The 19,463-nt window shown below is 48.7% G+C and overlaps 1 protein-coding gene and 1 non-coding gene across 3 annotated transcripts in view; both read right to left on the bottom strand.

Annotated features, from left to right (window-relative positions):
* The window catches only part of MECR (mitochondrial trans-2-enoyl-CoA reductase), a 29,636-nt gene that overhangs the window by 8,732 nt on the left and 1,441 nt on the right, over positions 1-19,463 (bottom strand). For both annotated transcript variants that reach the window (XM_024766773.1, XM_024766772.1), the window contains exons 2-4: positions 7,957-8,054; positions 7,361-7,492; positions 925-1,068 (exon numbers count right to left, since the gene is read on the bottom strand). In XM_024766773.1, coding sequence (XP_024622541.1) covers positions 925-1,068; positions 7,361-7,492; positions 7,957-8,054 — 374 coding nt within the window. The remainder of the gene's footprint in view (positions 1-924; positions 1,069-7,360; positions 7,493-7,956; positions 8,055-19,463) is intronic.
* Positions 18,826-18,929, bottom strand: LOC112414461 (U6 spliceosomal RNA). The gene has a single exon (XR_003006155.1). It is a non-coding gene; the product is annotated as a U6 spliceosomal RNA (small nuclear RNA).

A 19,463-nucleotide genomic window follows, 5' to 3' on the forward strand; every position in this document is an offset into this window, starting at 1 on the left:
TGAGGAGGGTTCTGTGAGGGTCTGTGGAGGGTCCCCAGCAGGACTGGGCCCCGGTTGCCCACGGCAGGAATCAGCTTTCGCTGGCTCTTCCTCCTTCCCTGTCCCTGTCCCCAGTCCCTCACTCTTGCTTCCTGGGGTCACCTCCCCAGCGAACTGTCGGCCCCCAGTTCTTTTCTTAGGCTCTGCTTTCAGGGGAACCTGGAATAAAACACCTGGCTTTGTCATTTCCTTGCTGAGTGATCTCATACAAATAACTTAGCTCTCTGGACCTCAGTTTCCTCATTTATAAAAAGGGAGAATGATAGCAGCCGTGCACCTTTACTGTGCTGTATGCCAGGCCCTGTGCTAAGTGTCACACGGCATGTTTCAGTGAGCCTTCAGAACCCCTTACTCTCCATTTTACGGATGAAAAGTCTGATGATTTGAGAGGTCAGTTCCCAGTTAGTGAGGCGAAGCTGGGGTTCAGACCTGTGCTGTGGACCTCATTGCACCGCTCTGACGTCCAGTGCGTTTGACGGGGCAATGCATGGAAAGGCACGTATGTGGACTGGAAAGTGCTCTGGCAGTGCTGAGTGGAAAGACTGACACTAAGTTCAGCATTTTATTGAAAACACAGGGACTGTGTCTATGTTGTCTGGCTTTGTAGCCCCAGAGCTCAGCACAGCTCCATACGATTTTGCTGAATGACAGAATTCCACCCCAAGCTCTAGGGAATGTGACCCTTCAGCGGTTTTCTAGGGTGCACCCCTCATGAGGTTTCAGCATGTTTTCCAGGATCCAAGCTAACACCTTTCCATGTAAAGCGACACCACCACCCCGGTTGGGGCCATCTTCCTCGCAGGTAAGTTCCCAGGCCTCGGGGTCGGGACACAGGTCACACCCCAGTCAGGAGTGCCCGGCCTGCCCACCCACTGCGGTTCCTACCTGGCCGCAGCTGCTCGAAGTCCATCAGCATCCGGTAGGCCGTACAGGGATTGACGCCCAGGGTGGCGGCGCTCTGAAGAGGGATGTCACTCGGAACCGAGATGAGCGCTTCCTCGCTGAACACAGCCTCGGTCTGCCAGGTTCCTAAGTGGGGGGAGGCCAGGGGAGTAAGGAAGGACCCCCTCCATACCCAACCCCACTCCCCGTCCTCAGTGGACGGGCATCGAGGACAGCGGACTTCAGTAATACTTGGAGAAAAAGGAAAATCCCAAAGCCTTTTTGAATGTCTGAGTCCTCGTGATAATTATGTTAGGGAGACTGTGTTAGTCCCACATCAGTTACCAGCAGATTTAGCTAGTGTCACACAGCAGGTGGCTGAGGATCTCACACTACTGGACTCTGAGGGTGAGACAGCAACATCATTACCGGGGCAAGAGAAGTTGAGAAAGCCCCATTTTCCCACTCGGCCCTCATTCTCACCTAAGGCAGGATGACTCGGGTGGTATTATGGAAAAAAGCATGAAAGCCAAAGGCAAAGGCCGAGGTGTGGGACCTGGCTTTGCTGGTCTGCTAGTCTGAGCACAGCACTAAGTCACTGAGATTTGGTGATTCTAATATGTAGATGACACTGGCAAGAAGAGCCTTGACTGGCCTCCCCCAAGAACTGTTGCACAGGGCAAATGAGATATGGGAAGTGAAACAATCCCGTAAACTGGAAAAAAATGCTCATTAACCCCCAGACCACATTCCAGTTCTAGACAAAAGAATAATAAAATGTCCAATTTAAAGTCCTCACTCGGGCTTCCCTGGTGGCGCAGTGGTTGAGAGTCCGCCTGCCGATGCGGGAAACAACTCAACAGGGCAGGAACTGAGGCTGTGACTTGCCCTGTCACCCAGCTCCCCGGGCTGCCCCTTCCGTCTGCAGATACTCATCGGGCACCGGCTGTGAGCCAGGCCCCTCCAAAAACGACACAGTCCTTACGTTCGCAGTGCGCTCACTCCAGTGGAGCAGAATAGGTGAGACACGAACAAGCAAGTACAAGAATTCTAAGTTATACAGAGAGAGAGAGAGAGAGAGAGAGAGAGAGGGAGAGAGGGAGAGAGGGAGAGAGGGAGGGAGGGAGGGAGAGAGAGAAGAGAATTACTTTAGATGGGAGTCCGGGACAGCTTCTCTGAGAAGGCGACAGGCTAAGAGTTGAAGGATAGAGATGCAGCCTCTCAGAATCCACAAAGAACATTCCAGTGGAGGAAGAAGCATGTGCAGAGACTGAGGCAGGACAGACATAGGAATGGAGCAGGAAGAATGCACACTGGAGGGGAGAGAATGGTGGGAAGAGTGGCTGGAGACATGGCTGAAGTGGCACAGGCTGGACGGACATCATACAGGCTTTCATGATCTTGACTCACAGTAACTGTGTGTTACAGTCTAACTCTGTACACATACATACGTAAATACACGTACACATACACAGATTCATAACAGAAGCCAAAATTTCACAGAACAATACTTACCCTACTCTATGTGATGTACTGTTATTTTCTGTTCTATTCTGACCAACTTTAACAAAAGAAAAATTCTGTTTGCAGCCCACTGGATTGATTTCGCTAATGGGTCACAGCCTGCAGTCTGAAAAACATAAGGGCTCAGGGTCATGGCATAAAGAACGGATTTTATTTTAGTGAATAGGAAGCTTTAATTTTCTTTTTCTTTTTTATTTATTTATTTTTTGGCCGCACTGCACGGCATGCGGGATCTTAATTCCCCGACCAGGGATCGAACCTGTGCTCCCTGCAGTGGAAACGCAGAGTCTTAACCACTGGACTGGCAGGGAAGTCCCAGGAAGCTTCCAGGAAGCTTCTAATTTTAGAGAAGTCTGAGGTGATTGGATTTATGCTTTAAGATCACTTTGTTGCTGCGTGAAAAAGACTGTGGCGCGGGAGCGGAGGGATGGGCAGAGTAGGAACAGGGAGGCCGATCAGGGGGCTTCTGGAGGGGCCCAGATGCGAGGTGATGGTTGCCTAGACTTTGGCAGTGGGGATGAGGAAAAGTAGATGGATTCGAATTATGTTTTGAAGATAGAATCAACAGGATTTGATGAGCATTGGGTGACAGGTCCTCACCTGTGCAGGCGGGATCCTGTATAAAGCAGAGAGTCAGACAGATGCAGATTCAAGCCCTGGCTTGCCACGCACTTGCAAAGTCACCTCAGGGAAATGACTTAGAGCCTTGTTAGCTTGGCGTCTGGTGGCTGTGATGTCTCAGGGGCCCTCGGCCTACCCTTCCAAAGCTCTCGAGTGTGACTCATGACCCAGTGGCTGGGGTTCTGACAGTGCCCTGGCTCTACGTGGTCCAGTGTGGGGAGCAGGGGCCAGCCTAGACCGCTAACTGTGCTGCAGGAGGGGAGAGCCAAGGTGGGCTTTAGGGGCCAGGAACTGGCGATAGGAGGCAGGAACACTCTTTATTAAAGGCTGTGTCAATCCCAGAGTAGATTTCTGGCTGAGAAAATAAGTGGTTGAAAAACTGAAGGACTGCTTTGGAGTCCAGGAGGCGCCTTGTCTGTCTCTGGGCTTGGTGCAGCCTGGTTTCCAGATCTTCAGCGTCATCTTCATAACTATCACCCTCATTCATCTTAGTCAACGTTTACTGTACTCTACTCTGTGCCAGACGCTTAGTGAATGGCTTTCTGTGCGTGAAATCAAAGGTGTTTTCTACTTCCCCTTAGTGGCAGGACAATGGAAATCCAACCCTTGACACGGATTTCTGGGGCTTGGCAGTCCCTAATCCTCTTCTTAAGAGAACCTGGGTGGGATGGGATGGGGGCAGCACCCACGTCAGCCTCCAGGGCTTTAAAGTAGAAACCCTTAGACTTTGGAGTTGGAGAGACCTGCTTAAAAGCACTGGCTCTGCCACTCACTAGTTGTGTTGACTTTTAATGATCACTTCACCCTTTTTGAGTTGCAGTTTTTCTAATCTATGAAATACGGAGAATAACACTCCCACTGTAGTGTGAAGATTAAGTGATGACATTGTACAGCCTGTCATTGTGCCTGGTACACAGTAGGTGTGGAACATCCCTTGGTCTCCTTTTCTGATCTGAATTCCCAGGCCTGAGTTCTGAGGACTCCCATTCCACACTCACATGCACCTGACCCTTAACCATCTCTGTCATCTAACGCAGGGGTCCCTAACCTATGGCCCATGGGCCAAACTTGGCTCACCACCTGTTTTTGTAAATAAAGAGCTTCATTGGAACATAGCCCACTTTTTATGTATTATTTATGGCTATTTACATTGGCATGGTTGAGTAGAAGTGGAATGGCCTGCAAAGCCTAAAATATTTACTAATTCGCCCGTTAAGAAAAAAGTTTGCCGCAAATTTAGTGTTTGCAAAGATCATTGTATGTATTCCCTCAGTTGAGACAGACAAGGCAACGACTATTAGCTCCATTTTAGAGATGGGGAAACTGAGGCTCAAAGTAATTGTGATTTAAACAAGGTCATGGGGTGGTGGGGTGGTGGTGGTGGAAGGAGGGCCTGTATCTCATTCCCAGGCTAGTGCTTGCTATGCCCCATGCTGCCTCAGGGGGGTTTGAGTGTTTCCAACGAGAAAGCCAGTTCACACATTAGCTGGCTCTGTCTCCCTTGGGATTGGTTGCATGTGGGAAAAAGCTGGCTACAGGCGCAGCAACAGCTGAGTAGCTCAGTGCATGAAAAATGCCCAAGATCTGGCCAGTTGAGGACTTATCTCTTTAATGACAGCTACTCTACTAAACGGCAGTCTTCACTAGAAGAAAGACCGTGCCTGTTCCCTGCTGTGTGTTAGAGCCTGGCACCCTCAGATGCTCACAAAATGTCTACTGAATAAACTGAGTTAATTAGCATCCTGACAATGATAAAATCCTCACCCCCATCCTCTCCGACTGCTTTAAAAGAATCACCTTTCCTCCGGGGAGGAGAAATCCCAGCTCTGGCTATCACCCCCCCCACACGTGCAATTACGCACACACCTGGCACATGTCCTTTATTCTCTCCAACCTCACCAAGCTTCTAGGCCCACCCCGTCTCTCTAGTCCTACAGCATTACTTGCTCAGGCCCTCATCGTCTGAAGCGTGGATTGCCCAGCCACCTCCTCACTGGCTTCCTGCCTCCACCCTCTGCCTTTCCAGAGCATTCTCTGCACTGCACAGATCTGATCAAATCATTCCTCATGTTCACTCTTCATCAGGCCCCCAGTGACTGTGGATGCGAGCCCTGCACGACCAGGTCCCAGCCGACCCCTCCGGCCTCTTCTCCCTTCCCCCTATCCACCCATGACCCAGCCATACTGAGCCACCTGCACTGTGATGATGCCCTGCCTTCTCCATCACCTTTGCTCATGCCGCATTCCCTGCCTGGGAAGCCCTTCCTCCCATGGCTGTACTTCTACTGTCTTCCAGACCCAGTTTAAGCATCACTTCTCTGAGAAGCCTTTCCTAATGCTTCCCACGATAGGGAACTCTTGCCTTTGTGTTCATCCTGTGATCACACCACTCATCACACTGCACTGCATTAAGTGCTCTTTCCCCACTCCCAGCCAAGAGCACTTTGAGGGCAGAGACTGTGTCTGACCCAGGTTGTGTGCCCTTCACTCTGCACGGGGGCTGGCCCGAAGCACCAGTCAGTATCCACTGAATCCTTACACATCTCAATTTGTTCACCTGGCTGTGCTCTTTCACTGCCAGGGGACTTTCGGGGAGGGTGGGGCCGTTCTTGGCACTTCCCTGATCTCAGAGAAGGAAAGAACTTCTAGTAAGTAGACTCCTGGTGCTGTCTTCTCTTGCCTGGTACATTTTTCTTTCTAGAATTGCTCCTTCCTAACCTCTGGGGCTGTCGACCACAAGGCCTCACTCTGTACCACAGAGGTTGGCAAGACACTCAACCAGGGCAATTGGAGTGGCCTAAGCCCACCCCCTAGTGATAGGTTCAGGGATGGGCAAGGATCCAGACAGGGCTGGTCAGAGCCCTTCTGGGGGATGGATATGGTTGTATTGGACACATTGTGGAGGACATGCTTCTTTGTTTGCTCTCAGGATGATGTAAACCTCAGGCTGCTGGTGGCCATCTATGAAAGGTATATATCAGAGTGGGTCTGAATCTTACCTCCACCACTTATTGGCTGGGTGACCTTGGGCAAATTGCTTAATCCTTTACATTTACTGTAGTCTCATCTGCATAATGGGAATGGTAACAGTATCTACATCATGTTGTGGGAATGACTGAGTAAATATAGGGAAAGTGCTTACAACAGTGCCTGGTACAAACGGAGTGGTCAATATTTGTTGCTATTCCTATATCACTGTGTGGGGAGATCCCATTGGAGAGCTAATGAGAATAAGAGAAAGAGGTCTCATAGCATTGGTGTTTCTGGATCCAGCTGTGCCTGAAGCCTTCCACCTCTTGCACTTCCCAGTTCCACAAACCAATTAACTTCTTTTCTGATAAAACAAGTTTGAGTTGACTCTCTGCAAGTTATAACCCAAAGGGTCCTCCCATTGGAGTGTAGCGGGAAAAACGGAGGAGACAAGGGTCCAAGGGGCTCTCCTTTTAGTTAGCTGTTTGCATTTGGACAAGGGCTTCTTCTTAGGTTTCAGTTCCTCGTATGTCCAATGGGGTGAGGTAATGTTTGTACCTCAAAAACGACCAAGTACGAAAACACAAATCTCAGCAAAGACTCTTTACCACATGTCACAGAAAACCCTAACTTTCAGCATGGCTTTCGCAGGGCCTTCCCCAGGCGGCCCCACCTGCTCTGTAACCTCCCCTTCACTTTTCCAGTCTTCTCTCACATGCTCATCCTCTGCTGTGGCTACACTGGGTTCTCCTCCATTTCCCAAACTCACCCTTGTGTCTTTGCTCATTTCGTTTCCTCTAAATGCCACAATTTGCAGCACATCTCTACCTACCAAAATTCATCCATCAAAGGTCCCTTCCAATGAAGCCTCCTCCATGAAGCCCTGATCCTTCCTTAAGACTGTGTCTCTCTCACACGGAGTCGCCAGAAGTACCCTCTGCTTCTTGTGAACTTGCAGCACTCCCTTTATGGAGGTTGCTGGTTTGGAGATTACCTCAATTAGATTTTACCCTCCTGGAGGGAAGGGGCTGTCTTATTTGATTCCCCATTGCGCCCTCCATTCCCTAGGGATGTAGGGATTCAGAGATTCATAGCTCCGATCAACATGCGTCCACAGTGATGAGAGCAGGTGTATCACCTCCTGAGCAAAAGAAACAGAACTGCTGCTCTCCTGGTCCAGCTTCCACCCCCACTGGAGGTGGGTATATGGACTTCATAATAAACCCTGTGCTGCTTACTTACAGAGACAACGAACGGACGTGTATCTCGCGGGTGAGATAGGATCTGAAATAACAAAAAGCTGCAGACACCTGGAGAAACTCACCCAAACCAGCATTCGCTGGAATCACCCAGTCTCCTGGCTTCACCCTGGTCACACTGCTGCCCACTGCTACGACCTGTCCAACACCTTCATTCCCTCCAACAGCAGGCAGCTTGGGAAGGAGGCCATAATTTCCTAAGGGAGAAGAGCACAGAGCATCATCCAGTGAAGCTTGGGCAGTGAAAGAGCATGGACTTTGGAGTCAGACAGACCTCAGCCTGTTCTGGCCTCTGCCTCTGACCAGCTGTGTAACTAACCAACCTCTCTGAGCCCGAGCTTCTTCATCTGTAAAGGGGGATAATACTCCTCAGCTTCATGGTTATTATGAAGATTAGATAAGATAATGTAGGAAATGAGCCCAGCATATCGCACACTTCACAAGGGTTGGTTTGCTCCCCGTTGCAATCTTCCTAACTCAAAAAGCCTCACATTCCAGGGAGGGGAGGCCAGAGAGGGCTCACACGGCCTGTAGACGGCTCATCTGGAGAACAGCTGCTGCTAATCACAGGAATTTCACACCCACACCTGGGGAGGAATGAAACCGAGGTGGCGGCTAAGCAAAAAAGCCAATTAACATAAGCCACAGAAACCAAGGTTACCTTGGATCATATTAATGTCAGATGGATTGACAGGGGCTGCCAGCATCTTCACATGGACGTCTGATCCACCCACAGCAGCCAGCTCCAGGTTCTTCAGTCTAAGCACAAAGCCAGAGAGAGATGTTCATGTCAGCCAGGCTAGCCAGGGAGTCTTTTGCTCAAATCATCTCCCCAAAGTAGGTCAGGCAGCAACATTTTTGAGCTGCCATTGTGCGCCCAGGAATTAGGGTTGTTAAGAAAGAGAGGAGCTGTAAGGAATTAGTACAGGACACAGAGTAATGCTCATTAACTGCAAATGGAAAGTCCCTAGTGACCTTTCCACTCCACCACCCACTCTAGCGCAGAAAATAGCTAAAACTCCTTTGGACATTGTTTAGTAGTGGTTAGCGATGCTAAGAATCACCTGGTATACTAATATTATGGATTCTCAGGCCCCTGGGCTGACCTACTGAATCAGAATCTCTAGATAAGGGGCACCCCAAGTGGTGAGGGAAATAGAGATGGCCCATGGAGTTGGGAAAGAACTCCCTGGGTGACTGTGGTTCACCCCCTGGAAGGATGTCCCTTCTGTTTGAGGATCTGGTCTGTCAGAAAGGATGCTGGATGGAGAGCTGCGGGCCTCAGGTGTGAAACTCCATCACAGGTTGGCTGCATCACGGCAGGCAGGTTTCTTCCCTGCTCTAGGCCTTCGTTTCTCCATTTGTAAAATGGGGGTGATGCCACCCTCACCCCCACTTGCATTTGATCACTTCCAAGAGCTCTTCCCATTTCAAACCTGGGTGGTAACTCAGAGTGCTCACAGTGGGTGTGCTGTAGACATCAGGGGACTAACGTCTTTATCCACTGGAATGTTGGTTAATGGGTAAAACCTGCCCAGTGGCACTGCCCATGTGCTGCTTTTTTTTTTTTTTTAATAAAAGGAGACCTTCCAACCAGAAAGGACTGATCAGTGTATTAGACCAATGGATCCTCATGACTTTTAATTATCAGAGATTCCTTTTCTGTCTCTCTCCATACCTCTGAGACTTCATGTTTGCAGTGCTTTTCTCTGCCCAAATGTACTTGTTAATAATTCTCCTTATTTTTACTCACCAAAGGCAGATATAAAAGCCAACCAGAGGTTCTTAGCATTAGGCAACAGTGTCACTGCACTAAGCTGATGTAATTCCACCCACTTCCTGCTGAAATCTGATCTTTTAATTATACCTGAGGCTCCACTTGGGGTAAAAGTGTGATTTCTAAGAAATCGCTTGTACTAAGTAGTAATAATTGTGACAGGCATTTGTGAGGTGTTTATTATACACCAGGTATAACACACCTGTGCTAAGGGCTTTAAACACATAATCTAAGATGTAACACCCCTGTGATGAAAGTATGACTATTCCCATTCTATCAAGCAGGAAATGAAGGCTCCGCAGTGTAAGAGAATTGGTCAGGGTGGGGCTTATCCACTTTAAGAGTTGGCTCTCTTACTTACCTTGCTCTAAACCAGTACCTGAAATGAGCATGGGAATCCCTCTGACTGCCTACGAGGACCCCTGGGGACCCAACCTGGGAATCCCTGTACTGGATTATGACCAAAGTAAGGGAGGCCATGCTTTACCATGATTGAGAAACAGCTGCAAAAAACCAAAATAAAAACACTCTCTACAGAAAATGGTTAACTAGGAAGGAGTTGATGACCAGGGCAGAGAGAATACAGAAAGGGCTTTTTTTTCCCTTTCAGGTTAAGTATTAAGGAATGTATGTTTTTGTTTTTGTTTTTTGCGGTACGCAGGCCTCTCACTGCTGTGGCCTCTCCCGTTACGGAGCACAGGCTCCGGACGCGCAGGCTCAGCGGCCATGGCTCACGGGACCAGGCGCTCCGCGGCATGTGGGATCCTCCTGGGCGGGGGCACGAACCCGTGTCCCCTGCACCGGCAGGCGGACTCTCAACCACTGCGCCACCAGGGAAGCCCGGAATGTATGTATATATACATAGCTGTCGTAATAATAATTACTGTTTGAGCATGTACCAGTCAGGCACGCAGCTGAGTGCTTTCCGTGTGGGCTTTCATATTATTCTGATTTTACAGCGGTGGAACAAAGGCGCAATAAATAACTTGTTTCAGGCCACCAAAAGTCTAAGTTGCTGATATGGTTTGAACCTGGCAGTCTGATGCTAGAGAAGCCGGCTGGTGAAGGGCTGACCCCACACCACGCAGAGGGCTGCAAGAGAAGCCTGGAGTAGTGGGTAGCCTTGACCATTGCTGGGCCTGCTTGGGGAGCTGGGGGCCAGGGGGAGGGCTCCACAGCCTCTCCACCAGGATAAGGAGGGAGGCGTCAGCCCAGACGGCACTGTTTCTCTGTGAACACATATGTAAGCCTGCCCTCCAGAGAAAAATCCTGTCCAGAGCAAATGGATTGTGGACTAGCTGCCCCTTTATATCATCTGTACTGCTTCTCTCTTGCAGTTTGACAGATAATCAGAGTTTTTCTGTAAGCTGACAGAGTCCACGTGCTCAAGCTACTTAAAGACATTTTTTTCCTGCACATTTTCTACACTCTCTTCCATTTTGTCCCCTAAAGCATCTTTTGACTCTCTTCTTGGCCCTGAAAAAAATCACTTGCTCCACCCTCAGTGCTCCCATTACACAGATGGGGGTGACTATGCCATTTAAGACCATCTAGTTTATGAAGTCTTTTCATACATTTTCTTCAACTGATCACAAAGCATAAATTAACATTCCTTTTCCAACTCCTGGGGCCGGATGTCCTCCAGAGTTCAGGCCCGTGTGTTAGCTGCACCTCTCCCTGGGGGATAGGCAGCACTCCCATCAGACACATTGTTCCTGAAGCAAAAAGTAGGAATATTCACACTACGTGGGTTGAACAGTGACCATATAAAAACTTCACTCCAGATTAGGTTTTGCCTCCAAATGAGTTATGAAAAAACAAAACTGCTAGTTTTCAGAGCTTTCTGGATTTTGGAGTGCAGATATGACTTCGGATTTGAATCCAGGTCTTTCAGACTCAGTTCAGGGTACTTTTTACTTTTCACTGAGTTTTAAAGTCAGAATGTGTGTTGTCTCCCTACTAGGCTGTAAGCTCACGGAGGGCAGAAAACTTTTAGTCTTAACTCAGTGTTCAGCACAGCATCTGGGACCACAACAGTGCTGGAGAATGCTTCTTAAAGAAATTGTCCCATTTTCCTCTTTAGTGAGAAAATCTGGTGCAAAAGCGACAGTCAGGGAGTCAGGGGAGGGGCTCACACCCCAAGGACTTAGCTATTGAGGCTGGTACTTGCTCTCCCTGGTCCTGGGCTGTTTAGGAAAATACCGCTGAACGATGGGTACAAATAAAAACGGAGATTATCCTTAAGGGAGTTCAATCTAAGCAAAAACCCACGCCTCGTTTCCTCACAGGAGTGCAGATCAAATCTGCAGTACGTTTGTAATTCTTAAAAATCTAGATGGCCGTGGTCAGGATAAGAATACAGGTAGCTCTCAGTTCATAGATGAAGGGTAGAACATGGATTTGGAGTGGAACAGGTAGTCCTGGGTGTGAGTCCTACCTCAGTCATTGACCAGCTAGCTGAACCTCACAGTACTCATCTGTGGAATGGGAGAACACTAGAAGTCAGCTCATGGATTAGGTGAGTTAATGGACATAAAGCACTTGCTAGAGTACCTGATACACAGTAGATGCTGAAGAAATGTTAGCTGTTGTCAGAGGTGGGAATATCCAAGGAAACCTTTGAAACAGCTGGCTATACCTCTGAAAAAAATCAATGAATCACTCAAAGGAAGACGGCAACTTTTCGGAAAATTCAAGTAAATTTAATTAAACAAATATTTATCAACAGTCCTACTAAGTGCCAGGGACTGTGCCAAGGGCTTTAAAGATGAAAAAAATAGTATCTCCTGCCCAGGAGACTGATGGCGTGGGGACTCACATGTGGAAACACTGGGAGGGCGCTTGTAGTGCTAAAGCCAACTGAGTGTGTGACCAGCTGGAGGGATAGCAAAGGGTTACCAAAGGGACTTAGGAAGGTGTGATATCTTAGCTGAAGCTTGAAGGATAAACAGGAGCTTATGGGGTGGACTGAGAGAAACGAAGGATTTCCTGCCAGAGGGAATGGTAAAGAATCTGACCTGATGGTAGGCCAGGCACAGGTGCAGTCTAGGTTGGAGTTGTGGGAATGGAGAGAAGGATCTGATAACCTGGAATCTCTTAAATAAAAAGTGGCATTGATATCACTTGGCGACTGACTCCATGGGGGTGGCTGGGGAGTCTTTGATGGCTCCCAGGCTTGGGCAACTGGATGTTGAGATAGGAGGAAAGAAGAGTGGCTTGGAGTGGGGAGGAAGGTGTCACATCTGAAGCCTGAAGCAGGTGGCCTGCAGTACGGAATGGAGCAGAGGGTGCTCTGCACTGGACACACAGGTGAGTCAGCTGCGTGTAGGTGGAGTCTAGGATGGTGGATAAACTCATTCTGGGTGGTCTGGCTGGACAATTAAAGCTCCAGACACTGTGCTTAGCGTTCATATACTAGATGCTGTTGAGTCCTCAAATTGTCTGGAGGGTGTCGTCACCCCAATTTTCAGATGGGAACTGAAGCTCAGAGAAGTTAAGTAACTTGCCCAAGGTTAAGCTGTTAGTAAGTGGCAAGACTTGATCTTAAGCTTGACTCCAAAGCTCAGACTGTCGAACACTAAGCCGGCATCCCTTACACTGTGTGTGTGGAATCTCTGTCCTGGGAGATATTAATAGGTATTCCCTGGGGTCCAATACTTTTGGGAAACGCTGCCTACTAAACTCCCTTTATAAGATTCAAACTGCACATTACAGTCATAAAGGCTCTGAGAAGTCCTGCAGTAAAGAAACCCACGTGGCTTTGTGTAACCCAGAGTTTCCAGAGTTAACTCAGCTGAGAACACTTCCCTCACAGCACGCTGAGTACCCCAGACAGCAGTTTGAAAAGTGCTGCACTGGGCTGCAGCCTGCTCCCAGTTCTCTTCTTTGTCTTCTGGGAGCCTAGCTGCTCCGCACCAGCTGAAATTCACAGAAGTGGGAGGGAAGGGGAGTGGGGCAGGAGACGGAAAGTTGAAGCTGCAGACAGAGGTGGGTGAGGGCGGGGACAGGCCTGACACAGGCTGCTTGCGCAGGGGGAGGTGTGTTGGTCCAGCTGCGTCTCACCAGGAAGACCAGCCCCAGCCTGCCCCACGGAATGCCATCAATACTAGACACTGCCGTTCCTGCAGACAGTTCTAACAGTGTCGTCAAGGATACCATTCTGCCGAGACAGGAAGGAAAACCGGGCCGAGTCTGAATTCCAGAGTTGGACCTCGGGTGTAATGATAGCCATTTCTTCCTTGTTTTTTTTTGCTTTAAACTCACCAAAGGAACTGGTGGCTGTGTTATGGAGTGCAAAGGAGGCACCCAAACACAGCCTGGCTGGATCTCAAGACACTTTCCCAAGACTGTTCAGTCCCTTCCCCTGTGAGTAGTGGCGCCACGCGACTCGGAGGGATGCCTCTGCCTTCATTCGACAGATCCCACACTGGATAAGGTCACAATGGCTCCTTTGAGGCAAAGGCTGTACACCTGTGATGCCATATGAACTACAAGGGAGACAAAAGCAGGCAGAAGAAAGAGCCTTTTGAGAGGGGGGAAAAAGAGGCCAGTACTCTGGGGCCTGGCTCAGTTATGCTGGCCGTGTAAGGCGGGCATCAGCCAGCTCTGCTAAGATATCTTTCCTGCCTTCCGCATTTAATTAGCAACCATTTGTACTTATCTTGCATCTTCCACTCAATCACCTCAAAGTGGTCCCTCGTCATTTTGCACAGAAGAGTTGTCATGGGCCACGGAGACTTTCTCCTCTGTTCATTACAGAGCCAAGAATGTGCGTTCCATCACAGAGCTCTGGGGGCAGGTAGCTGATGTCTTACGTGGCTCTCCCGGGTCTGTCTGCAGTCCCCGTGGTCACAAACAAGCCGCCTTCTGTGATTTAGTGAAGTGCTGGGCATTTGATTAATCGTTAATAAGCAGGGCACAACCGGGCAACTGTGGAGGAAGCAGGGGATGCTGGTGGCCACAGCTGGGGGGCTTCTCATGGAGTCCTGGGCTCTCTGCCTCTCCCGGGCAAAGCTCACGGGTTCTGTGTTTCTTCGTGGTGTGCGGACACTCCCGCTTTCCTCCCTGCGCCTCTTCCGGGTTCTCTGCCTCCAAGTCATCTTGCCTTCCCACCATTCAGGACTTTTTGTTCTGTAGCACAATCGCTTTGAATGCAAGGGAATCAGAGACAGATGGCAACTTGTGCAAGTTTCTACCCAGGGTTGGCAAAGAAACCCTCTCCCTACCCTCTCAATCTCCTACTTCCCTCAACTAAGATTACCAGAAAGGTCGCAAGCCCCATAATATTCTACATCTGCTAACATCAGGAAACTTGCGTGAAGGGAGCTGCACAGAGCCTGTTGCTTCGTCTGCTGAGGCCTAACTCTCCTTGCTGCCTCAGAGAGCACGACTGGGCCACAGCAGGGGGCAGAGGCCCTGCCTGCAGCTGCTTTTCTCTTTCATGGGTAGGACGATGACCATGCAGCCCCTGCCTGCTGGGCCTCTGATTGTGTAACTAACCAATGGCAAAGGGGGCCCTTGGTGAAATCTTGTGCCCAGGACCCCTTATTTCAAGTCACATCGTTGCTCCCTGGAGCAAACACTGGCGAGCAGGCAGTGCAACACCTGCTTCAGCTTCACAGACTTGTCAGAGCTGGACAATTGTTGGATCAGAGGACTCAAGCCTCAGAACCATTTCCACGGCTGCGGGATAATGTTGAGAAGGGTGCTGAGGCCTCATCTTGTCTTGGCAGGAAAAAGTGTTGTTTGGGGAGAATGAGGCAAAGAGGTGTGTAGGTTTTGAGGTACATAGAAAAGGGAGCTGTGAAGATTTGTCACTGGCACAGAAGACAGGGCGGGGGGATGGCACGCATTCCCATGTTTCCGGCTGCTGACCTTGGTCAACCCCTTTCTTTTATCAAAAAACAAATGAAAAGAATGGAATAGTACAGGGAACGATATTCAGTATCCTGTAATAATCTATAATGAAAAAGAATATGAAAAAGAATATGTAGATATAACTGAATCACTTTGCTGTATACCAGAAACTAACACAACATTGTAAATCAACTATACTTCAATAACCCCCCCCAAACAGAACAAAACAACAACAACAAAAAAAAAAAACTGAAAAGAATGGAGACTTGAGTGATGTCCTCATTCTAACAATGGGTGGCGTGGGTGGGACTACAAGCCAGGCCAGTGCTCTTGCAGGTAGTCCCCAATGACACACCTTGAGCCACAGATTAGCCTCATGTTATCTTTGTTTTTCCTTCTCTAAAATGAAGACCCTTCCCACGCCATCCAGGGTGGGAAAGACCTGGAATCACACAAGCGTGCTTGCAGGAGCTGCTAGGAGAGGGCCGGATGATAAGAACTTCCTCCCAGACACTCTGCACGTTGGAAAGCCCTGGTCTACGGTGCAATCCCTCAGAGGTGTGCTGCCAAGTTTCACCCTCAGAGGAAAGAATGAGGAAAAGAGGGTAGAAGGGCTGGGGCCCAAACCCGGCCGCGTCATGTGAAGTCAAGAGGGAAGGTAATGTAACGGTGTCACAGGATGTGAAATCCAGCTTGAGTCTGAATCCTGTGACTTCAGGCTCGTCCCTTCTGAGCCTGTTTCCACAGATTCCTCCCTCAGAGATCACATATGAGGGCGCCCAACAAATATTCCTTAGTCAGACACACCACATTTTCTCTTCCCTCTGGGCTTCTGCCCATGCAGGTTCTTCTACTTTCCCTCCTTGTATATGGCTCACCTGATCTTCTGGGGGACTCAACTTAGATCTCATGTCTTCAGAGAAAGCGTTCTGACCACCCCGAGGGGGTAGGGTCGGGTGCTCATCTTCTGGGTGTCCACAGACTCTAAACATAGATATCATAGCACTTACCCCCTGGATCATCTCCTGGACTAGAACGTGACCTCCTTGAGGGAAAAGGCCACAGATTATCAATCTCTGTGCCTTCAGCACCTAGTGCTCAGTAGGCCCTTGAAGAGTAAATGCTGGTTCACATGGTAGGTGCACAATGAGTTCTGTCCTCTCCTCCATTCATGACCACAGAAAATAGCTCCAGGAGACAAACAAGCAAACAAATCCCAGTTCTTAGGGTGCCAAACCAGAATGCTAAATTTTTCTTCAAAATACTGTAATTCTGTTTAAAAACCGAGTCATTTGCACAGAGTTTTGGTTTTAAACACTGACATCAACTGTAAAAAAGAAGAAATCCCCTGAGAGTAAACAGTGCCCTACAGTGAGAACTCACCACCTATACACCTGGGTCCCCATCACATGCTCCCCCAAATTCCATCTGGCTAAGACAGAAAGGGTATTTGTCCGAAGGTTTCACAGCTTCATTTCATTCTGTGCTAGCAGCAGGCAGGTGAGAAAGCCATGATGACTAGGATGCTGTTTTATGAAAGTGTCAGGATCCTGAAAAGGGGACGAGACAGAGCACAGCACTCCTACCATCTTCCCTGGGGGTGGGGAGGGGGCTGTGCTTCCTATGAAAAGCAGAGACTTGGGGTCAGCTGAATGACCTAGAATTTCCCCTTCTCTTCTGACCTATCTTCTTCCCAGTATTATACTCCATCTCATGCTCAAAAAACATTTGCGATGACTGTCATTGTTTCTTCAGGCCTATGTCTATATTGTGGACCTTTAGTAAAGAAGGGACATCCTAGTTGTATGATCTTGGGCGAGTGACTTTCAAGTGTCTTGAGCCTCAGTTCTCTTATCTGTAAAATGGTGATAGCAATGAGCAAACTGGGTTACTGTGATTTTTATTTATTTTTAAAATTTAATTTTAAAAAATAAATTTATTCTATTTATTTATTTTTGGCTGCACTGGGTCTTTGTTGCTGCACGCGGGCTTTCTCTAGTTGCGGTGAGTGGGGGCTACTCTTCGTTGTGGTGCGCGGGCTTCTCTTGTTGCGGAGCACAGGCTCTAGGTGCATGGGCTTCAGTAGTTGTGGCTCACGGGCTCAGTAGTTGTGGCACACGGGCTTAGTTGCTCTGTGGCATGTGGGATCTTCCCGGATCAGGGCTTGAACCCGTGTCCTCTGCATTGGCAGGCGGATTCTTAACCACTGCACTACCAGGGAAGCCCCTACTGTGATTCTTAAAATCCATAATATACGTGGAGAACTTAGCCCAATGCCTGCCTCATGGTAGGTACACAATAAATGAGAGCTGTTTTTACTACAAGACCCAGGGAACATCAAGTTCTAAAATGGGACTTCCAGGAACAAAAGGAAAGAGGACATTGGAGTTTCTTGGAATTATGTCATAGAGAATCCAGAACTCTGCATGAGGGCTGATGGTCACGGGAACCTCTGAAAGTTCTGGAATGTTTGTAATTTTCTCCTGCAGTCTTGCTTCATTTAGGTCAGCAGTTCAATTCTTTACATGAAAAAGGCCCAACTGCTTATTTAGGGGATTCATTTTGGGCATAAAAGAAAGAAACTCTAAGAGACCAAAGGAAAAGGCCTTAGTAGAGAACAGCTGGAATGTCTGGGGCCAAGTGGAATGAAGAGAGCGACATTCAGAATGTTGACACAAGAACAGGAGGTCCCTGGAGGCCTCATTCTGAGGAGTTCTGCAACCTCTCAGATCTGAGCAGACTCTTTCTCCTTCCCTCCCTGCTGTTCCCAGAGCTCCGCCCACAGTGCAAGTATCGCAAACCACAGCAGGTCGGGGAATACTCTGCTCAGACTCTGCTCAGACACCATGACCCCACCTGGTGTAACCTGACACATCCAGTCACCAGGATGTTTAAAGGACACCTGATTCTTTCTGTGACAGTGTGGTTACCCTAAACCACCTAAGACATGACTACAAAGAAGAGAATCCCAGCCTCTGGCCTCAGTCCACACACGATCAAGTCAGGTCACCTGAATCTGGGTCAGGAGGGAAAGCTGCCCTTCAGGGGCAGAGAGAATTACTGCGTACCTGACAATCCGTATCCACAGGGCAATGGTTTTCAACCCTGGCCTAGGCATCAGAGTCACTTGGAGAGCTTTAAAAACTCAGATGTTTAGGGCTGTTCTAGACCCGCTACGTACCTCGGGAGTGGCACCTGGGAACACATAGTTTCCATAAGTGCCACAGGTGACTGAGATGTGAGGCCAAGCTTGAATACAATGCTTTGTGGAAGTATCATGTCTTGAACTTCCTGGAAATTATCGGGGTCCCACACAAGGAGACAAGCTGTCTTTCTTCCCTAAGTGGCATCTGCAACCAGACCGGTCTGTTCTAGCTTCCCTGACTCTCCAAGGGGAGGGAATCATTCAGGAGGCAGCTGCACTCAGTTGCCTAACCTTCCCAGGCCTTTTTTCAGGGTCCCTGCACATTGGAGACGCCTTCCTCATCACCACAGAACTCAATAAAAGGTGCACTTATTACAGAAATTAGATTCAGATTCAACAAACGTTTTTGCAGCTCCTATTTTGTGGCAGGTCCTGCACCAGACGCATAAATGACAAGCCTGTGAGAGAGGCACTACATCGTTCCTGTTTGGGGTGCACTCTTGGAAAAGGAGTGTTCATCAGAACGTTACCAACTCATTACAGCAATCCTCAGGGAGTTGTCTTCCCAACATGGTGATTTATTACCTATGATCAACATACAAATTGGGGTTTATTGACTGACGTGTCTTCTCAACATTCTTTTCAATTGCTCTAATGGTGGATGTGGCTAGGCTGAGTGCATGACTGTGAAATTATCTGAGGCTTAACCCCTTTGGCTGTCAAAACACCTAGCTTGTATTTTTTTTTTAAGTAAAAATATGGAACACTTCACAAATTTGCATGTCATCCTTGCGCAGGGACCATGCTAATCTCTGTATCGTTCCAATTTTAGTATATGTGCTGCTGAAGCCAGCACTCTAGCCTGTATTTTTTTAAAAAAATAGATTTATTTATTTATGGCTGTGTTGGGTCTTCTTTGCTGTGTGCGGGCTCCTCATTGTGGTGGCTTCTCTTGTTGTAGAGCACGGACTTCAGTAGTTGTGGCACGCGGGCTCAGTAGTTGTGGTGCACAGGCTCTAGAGCGCAGGCTCAGTAGTTGTGGCGCATGGGCTTAGTTGCTCCGCGGCATGTGGGATCTTCCCGGACCAGGGCTCAAACCCGTGTCCCCTGCATTGGCAGGCGGATTCTTAACCACTGCGCCACCAGGGAAGCCCTCTAGCCTGTATTTTAATCATGAAAATAACTCCTTGTTGGCCTGACCTTTGGAAAACAATCAAACCATTTGCTGGGAATCAAAGAGTTGGAAATAAGGGGCTGCAAGAGAGTATGCAGGTGCTTTCTGCCGAAGAGCATTCCTTTTATTGCAGCTGATTAGCACTATGAGCTATGACTACATTGTCTCCATTTTTTTTTTTTTTTTTTTTTTTTTTGCGGTACGTGGGCCTCTCAC

The sequence above is a fragment of the Neophocaena asiaeorientalis genome, unplaced genomic scaffold (genome assembly GCF_003031525.2).
Source record: "Neophocaena asiaeorientalis asiaeorientalis breed wild unplaced genomic scaffold, Neophocaena_asiaeorientalis_V1.1 scaffold79, whole genome shotgun sequence".
In the NCBI taxonomy this organism is placed as follows: domain Eukaryota; kingdom Metazoa; phylum Chordata; class Mammalia; order Artiodactyla; family Phocoenidae; genus Neophocaena; species Neophocaena asiaeorientalis.